General features: G+C 42.9%; 1 protein-coding gene across 2 annotated transcripts in view; it reads left to right on the forward strand.

Annotated features, from left to right (window-relative positions):
- The window catches only part of HBEGF (heparin binding EGF like growth factor), a 77,520-nt gene extending 73,557 nt beyond the window's left edge, over positions 1-3,963 (forward strand). For both annotated transcript variants that reach the window (XM_088447167.1, XM_088447169.1), the window contains one exon: positions 2,491-3,963. In XM_088447167.1, the coding sequence (XP_088303293.1) occupies positions 2,491-2,557 (67 nt within the window). In that variant the 3' untranslated portion in view covers positions 2,558-3,963. The remainder of the gene's footprint in view (positions 1-2,490) is intronic.
- The last annotated feature ends 18,399 nt before the right edge of the window (positions 3,964-22,362 follow it).

Genomic DNA, 22,362 nt, shown 5'->3' on the forward strand with positions numbered 1-22,362 from the left:
CTAACCGACTTGTAATACTGTTCTGCTCACTCCCTTCTCCCTGGTCATACGAACAATTCAGAACGAATGCTCGATATTGTCTCATTTCCTGGGAATGGCCTTTTACAATTGAATTGCTAGAGGTGCTCCGCACCTCTAGTAATTGTTCAGGGAGCAATTATTCCACACAATGTATCAATTCTGGGATTAACAATGTGTCAATAATGACTCAGAATAACATTTGCTGATCTCCAAGTAGAGAAATTGCAACTATACTAACAATGAAATGATTCTTAGAAGAGATACAATTATGTTTATAATAACTATGTAACTGTGAAACCACTCTCACTGCAATTTTCATAGGAAACAGGGAAATAAAAATGAATAATTAATAAGTTAATGTGGGAGTTATACTGACATACCAAGGAGATCGCCCACACGGGGACTCCAATATTGGACCAGTTATGCCTAACAATTAAACATGAATTACCCCGTGGGGCACACCAAAATAGTTGTGCACAAGCAGATACACACAAAAGATGAGATCAGTTTATCAGTTTGAGGCATGGAGTTTGGTTTTAATCTATTACATAGATCTAATCGTACTTTAATTTATATGAATACGTATAGGTGGTATCCATAACAGTTGATTAAGATATTACACTTACTAAGATCAGAGAGGATAGAACATGGTAACTTTAATCTTTCTAATCTTTTTTTTTTTATTATCATTTCTGTACCTTGTTTTTAAATAATTTCACAGCAAGGATCAATGGGCCTGATTCAGAGCCACTCGTAAGCGGCAGCTCATTCGCTCCGAGCGATGTTTGCCAAACTGCGCATGCGTACGGATCGTTATACGCATGCGCGAACCAGTCAGTGTGGCCGAAATTCATGTGCTCGCAAAATAGTGAATGCCTGCTAATTTGAGTGACAGGATGAGGCGTATGTGGGTGGTAACAGGGGAAGGTGCTTGAAAACGGGGAGTGGAGATCCGATCGCAGGCGTGCTTAAAGGTCAAAACGGGCGTTTTATGGGTGTGCATAATTAAAACAGCAGCGTCATTGACCACGTCACTGGTTTTTTTTTTACCAAGAACTGCTCGCAAAATTGTGGTAGCAAAAACCAACCACAAGAATAGCGAACAGTTCATACCCTGGTCGATGTACTTGATTAATCTAATAAATAGCGGACATGACGTAGGATGCGAGCGGCCAGGGGGCGTAGTTTCCAAAAAAACGACCGCAAGTTTTGTTTGCTCGTTCAGACCTAGAGGCGTGAACAGACTGCAAAGAGCGAACGGTTCATTTGAATAGCCACCCCTATTTTCTGGACGAGCGAGCGCAAATAGCGACCGGCTCTGAATCAGGCCCTATATGTGTATATAGAAAAACAATAAAAAAACGTATAAAAAAAATACTTAAATTCTCAACAAAACTATAAGCACATTTATGGGAGGTTAATATAGTATAAGATTTTGAGATCTCGACAATATATGTTTTATAGAATGGTATATAATAAAATGTAATTTTAACTGTGATACTAATCATCCTTAGTGCACCATAATAGTGAAAAACTCTCTTTTCTCTTTCTTTTTTTGCTATGATATACTAGACTCTCGACAATTAGCAATTAGGTAAGGGTTCTTGGCTGATAAAATCTTAAGGCACACATCCACTACACGATTAAAATGAGCAATTGAATGATATCATTAAATCGCTCATTAATCGTTCGCAAATCGTTCATTAAAATGTCTAAAACGACCAGCGCAGCGCGCTCCCCCTGGTCGTTTTAGACATCTATCATCGGCCAAGCATGCGGTACAACCTGACAATAACGTCAGGTTGAGCATGTTAGCAGATGGTTGATGTTCCTACACTGAAAGACTGCTCGCTCAGAGTAGGCACATCGCAGACTGACAAATGACTGCACGATTACAAAGTCGTAATGGTACAGACGTTTTGAGGTCTGCTAGTGGATGTGTGCCTTTTCACTAAAATATACTAATACTAATACAAATAGCTTACTCTGCTTACGTCTTTTTATGCCAGCCCAGAGATTCCCCTTATGTGCCAGCCCAGATACCTCCCTAATGTGCCAGCCCAGATCTCCCTTTAAGTGCCAGCACAGATACTCGGAACTCCTAATGTTACCTACCTCTCCTAGTCTGTCAGAGTCTAAGGCCTGTTTCAACACAGTATTCAGACTGTAACTTTTTAGCTGCTTTATATATAAACACAACCGACCCAGGTATTAGTAGCTGATGAAATTCCCTACACAATGATATGGAACTCAAAGTAGAATGCACAAAATGTTGCCTCAAGCCACAAAAAAAATGCTGTGTGAGCTAGTGAAGACTTTTGGCCACCACTGTGTGATGTGCCAGATATCTTGACCATAATTAATGTATAATAGTGATAGTAATTGAAACCTACTACAACTTGGGGTGGATATTTGAATATTACCATTTCTAGCACCATTTATCAATGCGTTTGTTTTTTCTCCCCAAAGGTACCACAAAAGAGGAGCTTATAATGTGGAAAATGAAGAAAAGCTCAAATTTGGAAGCCCTACATAAAGAAACTGCAGTTGACAGAAAATATTACAAATGATGAATGGTTCATATAGACTTCATTATGAATAGCTGGCAGATGGAATGAGCTGCATAAGATGATCCCACATCAACAGCTTCTATCCTGCCTGAAGATGGAAGTAGTTGTGTATTTATTGTCCGTGTAAACGTTTGAACATTTTCAGCAACTAATTCTGGTAGAGTTATATAAAGTACGGCTGTAGCAGCCTCAATGCAATGATAGAAGTGACAAATTAAAACTACAATGGGCCCCAGGTATTGCTCAGGATCTAAAAGTACATACTTTTTTTGCTTAAGCACTTAGGATTCTTTAATATCCTGGATCACTTATTAATATTATGAGCAAGAATGACTACAATAATAACTGTAAAAAACAGCCAGAAAATGATAAAAAAAAATTTGGGGGTTATGTAGTAATCCCTTTGTCTAAAATTCACAGTTATTGTCAAAGTTATACCTATAGCACTGGATTTAAGTAGGAAACTTCTGGGCTCCACTTGCTGTCCTGGGCCCTTTCCATTATTGTAGCCTACAACTATGTGAGGGTGTTTAATATGTCATTATCTTTGCTATTCATCACTTGTGTATTAGGGTATGAGACACACTTACCTACTTTCCCAGAATGTCCAAGGGATTTTAAGGAGCTCTCCAGGAATCCCAGAGAGTAGCTAGCCTCTGCCCACTTCTCTTATGAAGTCTCCTGCCTCCGCCCACTTCTCTGAGTAAGTCACCTGCATTTGGGGAAGTCTCTTGCATCTGCAAGGAAATAGGTTGAGTAGGGAGGCTGGCTACTCTCTTGGGGTTCTGGAAGAGGTCCCAAAATTTGGGACACTCCTGCACATTCCAGGAGACTCTTATTCAATCGTTGTTGGCCAGCCCCTAGCTTCAGAATGCTGTTAATCGCGGTATTGTGGCAGGTGGAGCCGTAATTATGCGATTCACTGTGCCATGCCCAGTGCATCATCCCACCTGGACTCCCCCTATGGCATCTCACGGAGATCCAGGTAAAAAGTTGACAAGAATGCTATTAGAAAATTTCTACATCAACAAAAAAAACTTGCACCATAGTTAATGCTGTTTAATTATATGTGTTGTGTCTAACTGGAACTTCAAATAATATATTCTGTGAGCATCCAGGATGCATAAAAGGGCATATTTACAAAATAAGGTGCTAATCTATTCAACATATACATGAGTTTTTGGTTTAGTACTGGATGTAAATTTATAGAAGGACATCTAAAGGAAAATTATTATTTAAGATCTATTTTATTTTGTTGTGAATAAGAACAAATCTAATTAAATGTCTCTAGATAAACAAAGGCACAATATTATGCTCCCCCTCCACAGTAACTTGTTGCCGTAGACTGTGGGGTATAGTTACTAAAATGTGGGTTTTTAGAAGTGGAAATGTTGCCCATAGCAACCAATCAGATTCTAGCTATTATCTTCTAGGTGCTAGATAAATGTTAAGTAAAATCTGATTGGTTGCTATGGGCAACATTTCCACTTCTAAAAACCCGCACTTTAGTAAATATACCCCTAAGCCTCTTCATGAACGGCTATAGCAACATTGCTCGATTTAAAATGTAGAAGAGCAGCACTTTAATAAAACAAGAAATAAAGCCAGCAAATGTATTTTTTTCTCACTGAAATAGATAGAGCTACATTTAATTATATTTTGCTCTTAGACAACATTTATCTATTTAAAAAAAGTTATCCTTTGGTATTGTTATTGTGTGTTGTTTTTGTATAAAAAAAAGTGGATAGATGAACTTTTTATTCCATTTTGAAGTTCTTTTTAAAAAAAATGTGCAAAGGTGGTAAAGTATGTTCTATATAGAAGGGCAACAGTGGTTTGAATTTTGAGGAAAGAATACTGTTGACAAAGGTGCCTAATTTATGGAAATGTATGTGTACATATAATCAAACTTTTTATTAAATTATCTAAAATAAAATAAATTTAAGTATCTTTTAATGAGGTAATCTTAAACAATAAAAATGCCTGTTTTCTGCTGTTGTGGCGCACTAGTTCAGATCTAAATTAACGAGAAAATGATTCACTAGTAGGGCAGTAAAGTTTATTGAGTTACCGCTAATATGAACAAAATGTGAGTGACCTTTTCATTGTATTTTTTACATTTTAACCCCCAGTGACTAGATATTTTTAAACCTTCATGACCAGATCCATTTTCCAGTATTTGCAATATGTCAGGTTTTTTTTACTTTTTTTTTTTTTTTACCCAAGTTATTTTCTAATTTCCTAAACAGAAAGATCTTAAATATGTATTATTTCCATTGTTGATAAAAAATCTGTTTAACAGTGTTTGACAGTCTTTAGCAGATAACGAATAACAGAAAGTCTATTACTTGGAGTTTGGGAACCCTAAACAAAAAAAAGTAGAAAGAAGAGAAAAAGGAAGAAGTACAGGTTGGCACCAGGAGCAGAGATATATTTGCATTAAATGGTTGAAATAGAATGGGGCACTGAGTGCTAGAAGCAAGTCTGTGTTTTTATAAAAGGATAATGTTTCATTAGTCATTATACTGTGTATTTTCCACAAGATTTATAATCTTCTGACAGAACAGGGAAGTTTTTGCAAGAGAGCAAAACAAGAAGAAGAACTTATATTTGGGGGCACTCTATCTAATGGTTGTAATGTTTAAAATGTAACTTATGTATGTATAGGCTTAGCATTTGATTATAAGGAGAAAGACTCCCCTAAAATGGCTTAACTTAATAGGTCTCCTTTTTTGTTTATTTTTAAATAAAGTTGTAAATATAAATAATGATGGACAAAATTCTCCCATTTAACATTTTGGCAAACTTTTTTAATTTAACACATATGCTGGATTGCTAGAATTTAGGTAGCAGGCACTGAGAACACGTATAAAAATATATAAATACATATACTGAGTGTGTTTATATAAATATATATTATACACAAGGTGTGGTTTTTAAATAACTCTGTTCCTCTTCTATGTACTGGCCTTCTGCATCCACCCACCGCTGCATCCATATTTTACATTGATCAAAGCTGTACTATAGCTCATATCTATCAACATTCGCAACAGTTCCTTTTTTTTCTTGACCTCAGTAACTGATGCAAAATGGGTTTCCATGAGTACAGATTTGACTTCAGGGAAAAGAAAGAAGTCACAGGTTGTTAGGTCTGGCGAGTATGGGGAGTGTTCTAGGGCTGCAATCTGTTTTTCTTGGTGAAAAACTGCTTCAGAGAGCTGTGTGGGCTGGTGCATTGCTGATGGGAGATGAAACCATTTCTCCACAACTCTGGCCTCTTGTTTTTCTGATTCTTTCCCGCAAAGTTGCTAGGACATTTTAGTAGTAATGTTGATTCATAGTCGGATGCTGAGTTGACAGTCAATTTGAACGCTTTTCTAAATTTTTACCACATTTTCATTTTGTTTTTGAAGTACAAGGCCTTCCGGGACATTCATCATCTTCGACATCCTCACGGCCGTCACTAAATCTTTTGTGCCACTCAAACACACGTGCACGTGACATACAGTCGGAGGCGCCGAGAGGGAGGGAGCGGGTACTAAATAACCAGGCACGGGCTAGCTGGAGAGACCAGGCAGGGCCGCTGCTGTGTGCTGGGCTGCAGTGGGAGACTGCTCACTGCTGCTAAATAGGCCACAAACCCTTCCCCTGGGCCCAGGCCAGCTCTCTATGGCTCTGCATTCAATCTGCCCCATAAGCCTTGGTTTGCATAAGGAAAGATTTGGTGGGCGCTTTATTCAATTTAACTAAAAATATTAAGTTAACACATTGCTGTACTTTAGAACAAACCATTTTTATGACAGACTGGAAAACTTCGAATGCTGTATGGATTATTTTTACAAGTACAGTCTTGCCTCACCTCGTGTGTGTGTGTGTATTTATGTATGTTAATATAAATTAAAAATAAATAAAATATATATATTTTATTTATATATACCAGCTGGAGTGCCCAGCGTTGGCTGGAATTTTAAGAATGTTTGTTTACACATCATCCTCCAACCAACCTCTCCTTAGGCAGGCCTCAAGAAAAGTGCGACAAACTTCCCCATCAACAGTCCTAAGGTCTTCGAAGGAAGTAGGACCTGTAACGTGTAAAGCAAAGTTCGGAGGTAGAAGCATTCAAAATGTGTAGGATGTACAGTGTAAACACGGCAAAGAGCTTCTGTTGCTCTGATACCAGGATGACCATCTACAGCGACTCCCTGTTTTCTGTGCAGAAAAGCTTTGGGAGAAGCATTCCATGTGTAATATTTTGGCAGCTCACAGTACAGCATGGTCCTTGCAAAGTCATCATTTTGACACAGTTGGAAGAAAGAAGTAAATGTTTCATAATTTGGTATAGTCAGAGAGCGGAGAATGCTGGCAAAGCCTGCTAAAGCTCTCTTCGATAATAAACATTAAGATCATGACAAAACATGAATACACAAGGCCCTACCCATATGCCGTGAGGCCCCACAATGAGCATCCAGCAAAAATTGTGGTTTTAAATGAATTAAAAATTAACAGTAATTAATTTCGATTAAAATAGTTTTTTTAGTTGCCTTTGCCGTGCTTTAATACGCTCGTATGTAAAATGTCACGATCTTCGCTTGTAAACTGTGGATTTGTATAGAAAGACAGAAGTGCAGAAGGACATATTTTTGCTTTGATATAGTAGAGAAGATAGAAAAGAAAAAATAGTAGATAAGCTAAATCCTTTTGTAATTCCGTACCTGACCTGTAGAGGGTGAATGCTATGCAAAAATTGTGTTTTTTTATTATTTAAAACATAACCGTAATTAATTTTGATTTCAACATTTTTTTAGTTGCCTCCACCGGGTTTTAATACGCTCGTGTGTAAAATTTCACGATCATGGCTTTTAAACTGTGGATTTGTATAGAAAGACAGAAGGACAATTTTTCGCTTTTACATAGTGATATATATAAATAATAAATATATATTTGTGGAATGCATATGTGTACCAAATTAAGGGGATGATATTGCATATTATATATATATATATATATATATATATATATTATAAATGACTCGGTTACCTCCGTCTCTGTCTTGACCACAGCATTTGTTACAGCATATTTTAAGAATATCTGCGCTTGAGCATGAGTGACTTAATTAGTACCTCAGTCAATTGGGTTTCACAATCTGAACTCAAGCATGGATCTCCTTAAAACCTGGACTGTAATGGCAGAGTTTGGAAAACTCTGGGTTATGGCAATGTTTCTCAAACTGGGTTCAGTGCCAGATTTCAAGGTATCCTCTGAAATAATTAGTACCACTTGCAGATCTATTGTGTTAGTCAATTAACACATCTGTGTTTCAGCTAGATGATCTGAAAAACATGCACTGTTAGGCTTCCGTAAGCACCAGGTTTGAGAAACAATGCACTAGAGCACGAGGAAGTAAATAGGGCAATTTATAAGGGGACCATATGCCACTTCATTAAAAATTAATAATTTGTAGAGTTTTTTGACAGATTTTGTTAAATCTTAGAATAATCATCCTCAAAAGTCTACTTAAAGATGCATAATAAGAGTTTATTAGAGGGTGGTAATAGTACCCCTACTTTGTGAGCATTGTAAACGTATTGTTTCCATCTGAGAATAATATCTAGGATAAAGATTTGTGACATCAATAGAAAATGCAGAATGTGTGTATAATGTAAATGTTTAGTTAAATGTATTTATTTATTTATTCATTCAGGTTTTCAGGTTGAGTATACTATAGTAGAATATGACTCCCAAAAGGGTGTGTTTTTAATTTTGCTAAGCTCATAATCAGCCTACCAACAGACAACTTGTAGAGGAGACTGCTGTAAATTTGGCCAGTCATGAGCTACTGTATAACAGTATTTTATTCGTCTTTAAAATCAGCTCTTTTTAAATATTGTTCATTCCAAATTCTTATATATGTATTTATAATATGTATGTATTTGCTTTATTAATTCAGGTACACCTCTTAATTACACTGTGTGCTAGCGTTTCATGAATTTGTAATGTCAACATGTGGCTACCACATATACACAGGGTCGCTGAGAGTGGGGGGGGAGCGGGTACTAATTACCCAGGCTCGTTGGAGGGGCCCGCTGCCGTGCCCCCCATCCTCTTACCTGTCAGCAGCAGCCTCTCTCCCCAGCCCGGCACCGCTGCTGTGTGCTGGTCTGCAGCGAGGTCAGGGAGACTGCTGCTCCTGAGCAGCAGTCTCCTCTGCCCGTGGGGGAAGGGGCGATCACACTGATAGTATGCAGACGGGAAGCCGGCTGACCTAATCCCGACAGCTGGCTTCCCGACTGCTTAATCTCGGCGAGGGTTAAATGACAGGTGTCTAAATCTAGACGCCTTTCATTTTACCGATGCAAAGAGACCGGTGCCCGGCATCCCGATCGAAGTGATTCAGGGCGCCGAGCGTGGACAGCCACATTTAGGTTTAGGGTTCCCGGGGGGTACTTAGGGTTAGGTTAGGGGGAGGGAGGGTTAGGGTTAGGCACTCCGGGGGGGACATAGGGTTAGGCACCCCCCTGGGGGACTTAGGTTTAGGTGGCGGAGAAGGGGGTGTTAGGTTTAGGCACTTAGAGGGGGGATTAGGGTTAGGCACTGGGGGGGAAGGTTAGGCACCCCTAAGGGAGGGTTAGGGGGGTAGAATTAGGTTAGTGAATACTTAACTAGGGACAATCAGGATTTTCATCCTTGTCGGGGTGCTGCTGTCGGGATTTGAAATGCCGGCCAGGAGTCCGGCGGTAAATCATACCGATTCTACACTGATTGCCCCCCTGTTCAGCGCTCTAAATACTTTTATATATTTTTTCCTAAGTGGACGTGGCCATGGCTCACGCGATTAGGCCAAGCCCCTCCAAAAGTACCCCGACTCTGTCAAGCTTTTTACGGCCCTGCATATACAATGCCAAACATTTAAATGTATTTGTAATATCCTACATTAACCCCTTTTACAAGATTGATGAGATCTCATGGGAAATGGTGACACCCGGCGTGCACCTTAAATCCCCTCCGCGCGCCGCTGAAAAGGAGGCATGTCCTCCCATAAAGGGGCGTGGCCTCATGGGAAATCCCCATTGCATCACTCCTGGGGCATGCCCAGCATCCCTGGTGATGCCGGGCTGCCCCCAGAGGCCAGTGCCTGCATGTCTGCTCCTTTTCAGTGACAAAAGCTGAGTGCTGCAGGAAAATTTCACACTGCAACATCCGGCTCCTGTCATTTTGGTTTCACCCCTGGGTGCATCCCACACCCCCATAGTGAAGCCGCTGAAATGGTGTCCCGTTCCCTGAGCAACAACCAGCTCTCTTCCTTTTTTTCACTGTCTGGCAACTTCTCTTCATTTAGTTCAACTGCAGAAGAAGAAGCAGAGGATGATGCTGAGCGTAAGTGACTCCAGCGTGCATAGTATAAATACACCAACTCATTCTGCGCATGCACAGAAACGGCACACATATGCATCTATGCAGATTTGCTCAGACACGTTCACCTGCTTGTGCCTAGAACAGGGTTTCCCAACCACGGCCCTCAAGGCACACTAACAGTCCAGGTTTCAAGGATAGCCATATTTGAGCACGTGTCTTAGGGCCTAATTCAGCAAGTAACGCAGTTGCTAATGTGCACGCAATCGGCCGATTGTTGTGTACTGCGTATGCATTGCAGTGTGCGTGCACGAACTAGCCATTGAGATCAGGACTGCGATCACAGTGACTATGCAGACCCATCGCAAAGTGACATGAAATGCTGTTAGTGGGTGGTAACGATGGGAGGGGTCGGCCGAACGCAGGCGTGCCAGGGCATTTGAACGCCATTGCAGAGGCACTGCGATGCACTATTTAGCCTGAGTACTCATAGCGTGTGTGGAAGGTAGTAATTTCTGAGTAACCTTGTGCAAGTGTGCATAAGGCAGCGATGCTACTTGATTGTACCGATGGTTTCGCAGTCTTGCTAAACATTACGGATGTGTGCTAAGTAAAGTGGGCGTCCTTGAGTAGTGCAGTGGCGGCATTGCGATCGCACTGGATTGGCATACTATCACAGTTGAATTGCGTTCGTTATCGCTATTGCATTCGCAGTTGCATTCCGTAGTGAATCAGGCCCTTAATTAGTACCTCAGTTATTTTGATTTAACCATCTGTGCTCAAGCATGGATATCATATGAAACACTGGCCTAGAGCGACGGGATGGGTAGCAAAGGAGCGGACTAATGTAGGCCAGGTAAATAAATGTGAACAGATGCAGACCTGTACGGAGAAGCATATACGCCTGTCCGAGCCATTGTATTTGTGGGCGGCTGAGGGAAGGTGGGAATACACGCTGATTGTGATGGTCATCAGCACCACCTAGCCGCTTATGATAGGTGGATTGGGTCTCTGAAGCTTACTTATTAGCATGTGACTATATTATGTATATATTATGCATATATTACTTTTGTATGTTTGTTAGCAATTTTTCTGTACATGCAGGTTGCGCCTGCTGTTTTAGAGAAGGATTTTTACAAATATAATGGCAAATGCAAATTGAACAGTCAAAATAAACAGTTAAAATTATTGGAGTAAGGGCCTGATTCAGACCCGCTCGTGAGCGCTATGCAGGTCGATGGTGGCCCAGTGCGCATGCACACGACGGGCAAACCGTTTCTTCCTTTTCTCGCACCAAAGGGGGCGTGCTGTCGATGTTGAGTGACAGCACGCCCCCTTTGGTGGGCGGGCCGGGGGCATGGCTGCCCAAACGGAGGCGTTCCCATGGGAAAGCCTACCGTCTGGGGCCGGCCCCACTGATATCACAAGTGGGCTTGCGGCAACGAGACCCTACCACAAGGGTCTCGTCGCAAGCCCGATAGTCGCGATGGTCTTGACCATCGCGACCATCTTCCTGGCCGCTCGCTATAGCTGTGGGTGGTCACCCACAGCTATGCGAGCGGCCAGGAGGCCGCTCTAAAAAAACAGAAGGACGGCCCTGATTCAGTGCGAGCGCTCTGTCAGAGCGTCCGGCTCTGAATCAGGCCCTAAGTGTATATGACGTATGCATATGGTGCATATGGTACTGGTGCTATTTATGTGTGTGGCTTTTTTGAGCATATATTACATCCAATATGTGTCCCAATCAGTATCGGACACAAAATATCTATTCTCTTCTCTTCCCACTCTGCTAACTGCCCCTTTGATACGATCACCTCACGAATCAGCCAATCATTATCTCATGTGCTCTTTAAGGCTTAACTGCCATCTGTAGTCTCTCTCTGTAAACTGCTCTTTTTCCATTTTTATTAAAGCATAATTTTGTAACTCCTATTCTGATAATAAAAATGTATTTTGACCCAAACTCACTGGTTGTCATTACTAAACTCCTAAACTCTCATGCCTTTCTAAGGCTTTCCCACAGAGGGGTTCATATATGCTACTGCAGCTCTGGCTCTATATCCAGCACCTGAGGGCTGGACCCCCTCCACTGCTCCGTATCCCCTCGACTGCTCTGTATCCCCTCCACTGCTCCCACCACCCTCTTCAGTGTCCCCGGCTTTTGGACTGGGTCATGTTCATGACTGATGTTGAGCTGCATTCACCAGCATGTGTCTTGGAGCTGCATGGCCTACTTTCTACTATCCCAGCCAAGGACCAGCTGTGGGATATTTGCTCATGTTGATCTGTCCTCCCTGTTGGGTCTCTCCTTACTGGCAGCAATTTTATCTGCCCTGGCCACCACTTCTCGGCACTCATTGGAGCCTGCTACTTGTGTCAGGAGTGAGCAGCCTAGCTCCCTGCGCCCGCATTTCTTCCTGCCGATTCCCCTGAGTGTCAGTCCCTGGTGGAATCGAGTAAACAATTATCCATCCTCCATCTTGGATCAGCTCTTTCTGCATGCTGCATATAAGTGACCAGCTGAGTCTCTGCTATCCTCTGTCTTCAACCTGGCTGCTACTAAGTGAGGCTCCATTCAAACTGGAACAGCTGAAGATGCAGCTGTGCTCTTTGCTATATACGCACTACCTGTGCTGGTGGTGCCCTGAAATATTCCAATTGCTACACGTGGCACAGTGACAGACTGCCACATGTGAGTAAGGGGTTAACCTCCTGTGCGTAAGGTGGTGACTCTGCCTCTCCCTCATACCTGGTTTATTTAAGGCCTGGTAGTTGAATTGTGTTTGCTCTGTGATGTAGGAAGGACCTAAACCCGTGAACCTCTATGTACAGTAGGATGCTGTTGTCCTGCTATGGTATGATATTGCTATGCTGTGATATGGAATGCCGGCTGTCTGGATGCCTCCTGTCAGAATACTGACAGCGGCATCCCGATGGTTGGTATCCCGACAGGGGTCGGGTAAGTATACCTACCCTCCCCCTTCTCCCCCTAACCCTCCCTTCTTGTAGCCTAAACCTAAACCTCCCCACTCCACACCCTAATCTTACCCGTTAGTGCCTAAACCTATCCCTTCCCCCAGCAGTGCCTAAACCTATCCCTTCCCCCAGCGGTGCCTAACCCTACCCCCTAGGGGTGTGTAACCCCAACCTCTCCCCTCAAAACCTAACTCTAACCCCGCTACACTCCCTAAACCTACCCCCCCCGCGCGCGCACACGCGGCTAATGCTAAGGGCGGCCCGGATTTACTTAATCTGGCCTGGTTTCTTTTGGCGTTCCGGGGTCGGGATTAAGATGGACGTCGGTATTTCGACGCCTATCTTAAGTCCCTTGTCGGGATTCCCGTCTGTATTGAGACCAGCGGCATCGCGGCTGCCGGTCTCATAACTACATCCCCTGTGATACAACTATGCTGCAATACTGCTAAGCTTATACTATAACACTGCCATGTTACTGCTGAATCACTACTGTGCTGCTGTGATTACTTAATAAAGAGCCAGAGTTTTTATTTATAACTGTGTTATAAATGAAACTACCCCACTACACTACATCTACTGTTACAGTATCTTCTCTCTCTTAGGGGTAAATTTACTAAAGTGAGCGTTTTTAGAATTGGAGATGTTGCCCATAGCAACCAATCAGATTCTAGCTATTATCTTCTAGAAAGTGCTAGTTAAATGTTAAGTAGAATCTGACTGGGCAACATCTCCACTTCTAAAATCTCTCACTTTAGTAAATGTACCCATTAGAGTTCATTCTTAAATTTGTCATCTCCTGTTGTCGCCCATTTTAGAGGTTGAATCCATATTAGCTGACATGGGTGGATTGGAGTAAAAGATGGTTGCTCGGTGGTATGGGTATTGTGGTATGTTGAAGCCTTTTTTACTGGCTGCTTTATTAGATGAGATGACACTAGAAAAGCTGGATACTGCTATTGCTTCTTTCCTGAATAGAAAATGGTCCAGGGGTAGATTCTTTTTGCAACTTAGATTCACACATGGACAAAACTGCCTTTAACTGTGCCGGGTCGAATTAAAATGTTGTATGTGTTCTATCACACCCTGTATTCTTCCCTGCATATATTTTTGAGACTATTGATAGTCTTCTGTCATCTCTTATGTGCAAAGACACAAAAAAAATTCCCTCAAAACACTGACATAAACCAGTAAACAAGGTAACATGTCATATGGAAATAAACTATAGAAGCCTTATTTACACATATATGTAACTAGCTGTAACATCTGACAAAAAGGTCTAAAAACACTGAAGCAATAAACTTTGTGAAAACCAATACTTGTGTCATTCTCAAAACTTTTGGCCATGGCTGTCTATTGAATTGTTTTTAAATTGCGAGCCAATTTACCAGGAGGTACCTCCAGGGGTGCCGAGAGGGGGGGGCGGCTATGTGCTGGGCTGCAAAGGGAGACTGCTTGCAGCAGTCTCTTCTGCCTGTGGGGGGGAGCGATCATCATGATCGCGCCTCCTCCTGGATATGCTCTGGGCTGAGCGGATCACAGCGCCCCCCTCCACAGCGCATAGGACTGCAACACTGGTTTTCTGTCTTTTTAAGGGGGTATGGCCACCACTCCCGTGATTCGGCCATGCCCCCTTTCACCCTAGCCTGGCTCTTGGCTGCCCTGGGTCCCCCAAGAGCCTCCAATGTGGTACTAGAACTCCCTGCTGCTAGTGATCCCACATATGCCTCTGAGACAATGATACACAGGGCGGAATTCAATTGTTTTTATCCCCTATCGCGCCCGACGGAGCTATTCTATTCTTGCTCCTGTCGGGCGCGGTCAGCTGCCAAGCGCTACATTTCAGCTCGCAGCCCCTGGGGGATGAGAGCTGAAATGTGCGAAAAGTGACATGTTTGGGCGCCCAAACATCACTTTTCGCGATCGCGCCCAGCACTTTGGTCGGGTTTAGCTGCTTTATGCTGCTAAACCTGACCTCTATGGGCGCGATCACGGCGAAGAACGGCAGCAATTGAATGGCGGCCCGCGATCTCCTGTCACTTTAGATGGGAGATCCGGACCGCGTAATCAATTGAATTCCGCCCACAGAATGCAAGTTGCTGAAATCAATTTATAGGCTGACAACAAGAGCCTGAAAGGATGGGGATAAATGGACAACCCCTGGATAACCCCTCTCTTTCAAGCACCGATTTCAGCCTCTAAATTAATTTCAGCAAATTCCATTCTGTGTCTCTTGTCTGTAGAGACATGCAAGAATTAGCTTTTCATAGCTTTTGTCACCCTAATTGTGACCAGTGTGTGACACTATTGGAATGGCTTAGTCTACGAAGGTGTGGAATTTGCTTGATTGTCTGCTCTATTTGACCTTCTGTTTTCTTCAAGTTTTGTCTTATATTATACTTACTTATACTTATCTAATGTTAATTGTAGGCCAAGTCCATCTCCATCATCTTCATGAGTATGCAACAGACCTATAGCATCACAAATAGGATGCACAAACACTTTAGGATATGTGGACAACCAAGACGAAGGACAGCCAAGTCCGAAACGCATTAAGCGGGTGAGATCTGGGACATTTTTATATTGTGGGCAGGAGGACAGAGTAAGGAGTGGGCTGGTGTCCGGGACCCCCAACTTGTTGTTGTTTCCATCTAGAAGTTCTCCGGTATCCATATCCTAAAGTGTTTGTGCATCCTATTTGTGATGCTATATGTCTATCGCTTTTAAAGCAATGTGAGTGCAACTAGTAAATAAATTGTTTATATTGTGTACAAAATGGTATTGTACTATGTCACCTTGTCTCTTTATTTGAGAGGAACATAATTGTTCAGCTGGATAATTGGCTGAGACAAGATCAGTTTAAAATTAGATCGCATCATGCATTCTCAACTTATGGACCGCAGAGACTTCAAGCAACAAAATGTATATTATATGAACAACTGTTAGGATGTTGCATTGGGCGGGAAGCCAGAGACCCCCTGTTGTTGGAGGCTGGGTTGTGTTTATTTGAATCAGCCTGTTAAACGCTCTGTAACAGATGCATCCCCCTTGGGAACCAATGGCATCAGCAACAAACTTCACTATTGTTCTGTCTATTCCTGGGGGGTATAAATATGTGTGCTCCAGCGCTAGGTTTTTAGTCTTCGTGCTGATTGCTGATTGATGAGGGGTTTCTTGCTGATGCCTAACATCTGGTCCGGAAGCGCTGCGTATGTATACTGTACTTGGGTCTGTATGATTCCTTTGCGCCGAATTGCGTCTGGATCAATAGCGTGTAACTGACTGTACTTTTACTTGAATAATACTTTGTGCTTTGGAACCACATGTTCTAAGTCTGGAGTCTGTATTTACTGTAGGACTGCGTACGCGAATTAGCGTCATCCTTAGAAGTTTATAGGTAGGATATTAGAAGGTATAGGCAGGGGTATATAGAGGTTCTAATTCAGTATCGTTACATTGAAAGAAGTTCCGGGGTATATCATGGAATAGTCCGGAAGGTGATGAAAAGAACTATCTTCCTGGAGTGAAGTTTTGGAGCCTGAATAGAACATTGTGTGAATTAGTCTTTATTGAAGTAAGAGACTGATTGTTTATCCACCTCATTAATTTTGGAAAATTGACAGCGCCGGAGTGGAACTCTAATTTGTACTTTTCATTTTACCTAAGGGAAATTTAAGGGTTCCCTTGAGTTCCAACTGGCTGAAGTTATTGTGCAAATCTAGAACTATTTTGTATTTTGAGCTCTCATACAGACTCTGCAATATAACTCTCTCTTAGGCACTCTACTGTTCTTTATCTAAACCAGTTATTTTGGAAAACTAAGGAAGGAAAACTGTGGTCTGGAGCTGGATTGATGCAGAGGGATGCAGCTGGAGAGACAGGAGCGGCTGAAGCTGGAAAGACACTGGGTGGCTGGAGAGACACAAGAAGGCTGCTGGAGAGACAGAGGACTAGAGAGGCAAAAGAGGGCTGGAGCAGTAGAGAAATGGGAGTGAGGCTGGAAAGACCTATAGGGGGGTGAGACTGGAGAGGCACGGGAGGCAAATTCACACTGGGTGCTAGAGCTGCAGAGACACAGGTGAGAAGAGGTTGGAGAGACACAGGGAGCTGGAGAGAGATGGGTGAGGCTGTGGAAGACAGTTTCATGTCATAGGTCATACACAATGGCAAGACTGAGCACAGCAACAAGACACAAGACGCAAAAATGTCAAAGCAGTTTGGGGTTTCAAGATGTGCTGCTCAAGCTCTTTTAAAGAAGCACAAAGTAATGGGCAATGTTGAGGACCGTAGACGCAGTGGTCAGCCAAGGAAACTTAGTCCATCAGATGAAAGACACATCATGCTTACTTCCCTTCAAAATTGGAAGATGTCCAGCAGTGCTATCAGCTCAGTACTGGCAGAAACCCAGGGACACCCATCTACTGTTCAGAGAAGTCTGGCCAAAAGTGGACTTCATGGAAGAATTGCGGCCAAAAAGCCAGACCTTCGATGTGGAAACAAGGCCAAGCGACTCAACTATGCACGAAAACATAGGAACCGGGGTGCAGAAAAATGGTAGCAGGTGCTCTGGACTGATGAGTGAAAATTTTACTCATTTTACAGAGCTATACAATAATAAATGTCTGCAGGCAACAGTGAAGCATGGTGGAGGTTCCTTGCAAGATTGGGGCAGCATTTCAGCAAATGGAGTTGGGATTTTGTCCAGGATTAATGGTTTGTGTACACACACAATATATATATATACATACATATATATATATATATATATATAATATGTATTTTTTTTACCAAAACTTTCCCAAAATGCTAATTTTTTTGTAATTATCACATTATGTAATTAATAGCTATTTAAACATGATTTTACATATTTTGTTTAAAAAAATGTATTGAATCAGGTTTACAGTAAATAGCTCTTATTTACATAATTTGCTAATAAGAATAGCAACAATTTTGGGAACATTTTTTTAAAAATATTAGCCAGTTTAGTGATAAACTTACACTGTATGTACCACTTTTTTTCGTTAGTTATTTAATTTTACTCCGTTTTTCCCCCTTGGTTATACTTTTATTTTTCTCTGTATGTTTTTCTGAAAATCCATAAAAGTTGAATATTGAAAAAAAATAAATTAGCCAGTCAAGTGGTTAATACAGTTGTATTCAGATTGCTGTTGAGATTTAAAAAGAATGTGTGTTTTAATGATAGTTGGTCACAGATCTTGCAAACAGTATCTTCAGTGCTTTTAGTTATTTTTTCAAAACTTACCTGTCAAGTGACACCCACTGTATGTACGCAAAACTTTCCATCATCTCCTCTTCCAATTTGTTCATCAGCTGTTCCTTTAACTCCGTTATGAGCAACAGGCTACCCTGCAGCCACATGCGGTACTACAAGCCTTCACTTGCAGCACCCAGTTACTTCCTGCTTTGTTGTTCTATTTGCTTGCTATGGCTTGTAACACTTGTTTAAAAGGTCTGCCGATCTGTGATTACAGAAATGTGTCTCTTTTATTGATTAAATGTATTAAATTAACTTAAAGAGTAAAGTACAACCCTTTTAAAGGTTAGAGGGCCTCCCAATATGCCCTTAAGTGTATCCGGTTGCCTTTCACTATTTTAACTGATCAATGCATGGACAGATATTACATTCATTTATGGCCCGTACACACGGGACGATCAGACAACAATCAAATATCGTTGTCTGGACTTCCTGCATGTTCTGGATGTTCGATATCGAACATCCAGCAACATGCACCGATTCCACATCGACTATAACGACCCGTGATTTACGATCGCAGGTCCCTATAGTAAACATGCTAACCTGGTCGATATCAACCAGGTTGGCCTGCATGCATGGGCGATAGTTGATATCGATATAGGTTGATAGCCGTGCCCGCACATCGACCATCGTTTGGTCGTTTCAAGGGGCCAGAAACTGGTTGATTTGAACGATAACGATATATTGATATCATTATCGTTCAAATCGACCAGGGAAATCTGGCGATGTGTATGCACCATAAATGGCCCTCTGGATTTGTGGACATGCACATTAGTTTTTCAAGTTCTACTTTATAATCACTTATACCATATAATATGTAATCTATCATCCAATACTATCTCCTTTAGTTTTGCTCCACTTTCATTAATGCAACACATAGAGGACCTGATTCATAGACGGACGTTAATGCAACCCCATTGCGATTTCGCATGGAACGCAGCTGTGAAAATATAGTTTCCAATGCTTACCTGAGTACAGGGATGCCCACAGCTGCCTTCTCACATCCGTCCGACGACGTGCAACAGCGTTAACATTGATGCAGATCGGCCAGTGACACAGCTTGTAAGTGAAGTCTGACCTGCCTCAAACTGTACAACTCTCCTGACACGCTGAGAGTTCTCATGCTGCGAAGATCGCAATAGCTCATTTATGCACGCCCATGAAACGACGTTTAAATGGTCAGACATACCTGCGTTTGCCTAACCACTCCCTGTTACCTCCCCCATATGCTGACTACCTGTCACTCACTTTGCAAATGAATCCTCTGTGTGAGCGCAATTACAAATAAATTGCTGCGTGGCAATGGCAAATAATCACTCCATCTGCCTGAATTTGAGTATCTATGGAGTCCTACGGATCACAGCTGCATTTCCACTTATGGCTGAGTAGGTGTAAACTGGGTGGCAACTGGGTGTTTGCACATACTTTATATAGCTCTACAATTGGTCGGAGAAATAATTACATTGAAAATACAATCACTTTTTAATATGCAAAGTACAAACAACAGCAATGTATAAGGGGGTAGACTAAACAAAGACGTAAGACAACTGCATGAGTGACGATAAAACACTCTCACTTAATGACCCAGTGCCTTGTGGTAGGCAACAGAAAGGATGCACAATGACCATGAGTGGGAGCGTACTGGCAGTGATGTAACTAAGGGGGGGTCGAGCAGGGCGTGTGCGCTGTAGGAACGGCGGCGCGGGGGGGGGGGGCGACGCCGGCCACGGTACCGGCCTGCTCTAGTTAGGCAGTGTAGCGCTGACCGCAGTGTGTGCGGTCAGCGCTACACATTTACACAGGACTGGTGCCAGGCTTCCCTGTGCCAGTCCTGTGCTGCACAACCGAGCCCCTTCCCTCCCCCTGAGTGCTTGCCCAATAGCGCCAGGAGGAGAGTGGGAGGCGGGCTCAGGCTGTGCTAACACACACATCACCGCCAGCCCGGCAGTGATGTGTTTACCAGCAGCCAATGAGAGTCAGACGACTCTCATTGGCTGCTGCTGCTGCACACACATCACCGCCGAGCGGCTCATGCAGTCGGTAATGGGAGAGACATCATGACTGGGGGGACCACTACTGGGGGCAATAATAGGAAGGACCACTACAGGGGCACTGTATAAGGGGCACTGGATAGGGGGGGATCACTACTGCGGGTCTGCGTAAGGGGGACCACTACTGGGGGCACTGCATTGTGGGGACTGGTACTGGGGGCACTATATAAGGGGCACTGCATAAGGGGGAACACTACTGAGGGCACCTCATTGTGGGGACTGCTACTGGGGGCACTATACAAGGGGCACTGCATAAGGGGGAACACTACTGGGGGCACATCATAGGGGGACCACTACTGGGGGCACATCATAGGGGGGACCACTACTGGGGGCACATCATAGGGGGGACCACTACTGGGGGCACTAAATAGGAAGAACCTCAGAGGAGAACAATTGACCACAAGCAATGAAGACTACTTTCACAAGTGTGGTAATTGTGTGCTCCCCTGATGTTCAGCTGATGGCTAAACATATAAATTAATGTGAATGACCAGATGGGATATGTATATGATGTTGTTTATTATCTTAGAAGACACAGTGCTCCAATATAAACAACTGATTGTTTAAAATCCAAAGGAGTGGGAATGGTTGCCAGGGATATTAGCAGGCTCCTTTAGGGTGCCTCTATCCGTAGTGTTGAATGGACACCAGGGGTGGGATGTAATAGAGTTCGAAGTCATTTCTAAACTCGCACATTCTCGCACATTTGTTTTGTCCGTGTTTCCCATACAACTCGCGCGATGTAATGGGGTGCTATTTTTTCGCCAAATTGCGATTTCGCGTGCGTGTTCTCGTGAGAATACAGATCCGTAAGTATGCGTTTTTTTGGACCAACCGGAATGTGAGTTTCGTTTAGTGTTCTGTCAAGTTTAAACAAAGTCACTCATTGGCCCCCCAAAGTCTCCTGATGCCTACCTCACACACCCTATATAAACCCCTGTCCTCCATTTTGTCCTTTGAAAGAGGAGTTTTGTGAAGAGAGGGTATAAAAAAGCCTAGAATTGTATTGTTATTGTGCTGCAGCATGGCATCCAGAAAAGCAAGGAGGGTGGCCAGGATGGTGAAGGAGGAAGAGGTTGTACTGCAACCTGATATTGGTGAGGAGGTGAGCAGTGAAGAGGTGGAGGAGCAGGAGAGTGTGGAGCAGGAGCTGGAATCTGAGGCTAAGGGTAGTGTTGAGGATGAGGAGGCTGAAGCACCCCCAGCCCCTGGGAAAACACATACTGGGCGTAATATACGCTTCAGTTATGGTGAAAATTGTGCCCTGGTCCGTGCAATAGTACCTGTTTTTCCAAACCTACTTGGGGCACAGTCACACCGGACGTCAGCAGCGTGGCGAAAGGTGATGTGGCATAACATCACTGATGCAGTGAGTGAATCCCAAAGTGACCTTAAAAATGTCAAAAAGCGCTATAATGATATTAAAAGGAACACAAAAGAAAAAATGGCTGAGGAGCATAGGCAGCGACGCATGACAGGAGGAGGACGAGCAGTGAGAGTTCACTTCACTCCATATGAACAGGAGCTGAGGCCGGTTTTTGCTCCTGAGGTTTTTCCAGGTCCACATATTGTAGACACTGACCGGCCAGCAACTCCTATGCGTCGTGGTGAGTATGCAAACAAATGTTACTACTTTTCTTTTTTTAAAAGTATTGTAGATCCCACTTTTTTTAAATGGTGTAGTGTGTACGCACCTGTAGGCACTCCAAAAATTAGGCCATATTCAATTTGGGCCCGTATTCAATTTGATTTGCACCCGTGATTCTTTTCCGCCTCCCGGACTTTCTGCCTACTTCGCCTGTTCTGCAGGCGGAACAGTATCGCTGGTGCGAATCAAATTGAATACGGCTCATAGTGATCCCCCATGTCAGTGCATCTTTTGGGGGGGTGTCTGGCTTTTTTACCCCAATCTGACAGGATTGTTTGCCTGTTTCGGTTTTGGCGGGTGCCCTTTTTGCGTCCTTTCCAATTTAATACGGGCCATTGTTTCAAATTGATTTGTTTTTGTCTAATCTCATTTTTTTTTATATTTTATTAAAACACAGCTGCTGTACCAAGGAGGTCAAGAACTCCTGCAAGACCTCGCATGGAAAGGTCAATGGAGCAGGCTGGTGAGTTAAGC

The sequence above is a fragment of the Taudactylus pleione genome, unplaced genomic scaffold, assembly GCF_031769625.1.
Source record: "Taudactylus pleione unplaced genomic scaffold, aTauple2 ptg000422l, whole genome shotgun sequence".
Taxonomy (NCBI): domain Eukaryota; kingdom Metazoa; phylum Chordata; class Amphibia; order Anura; family Myobatrachidae; genus Taudactylus; species Taudactylus pleione.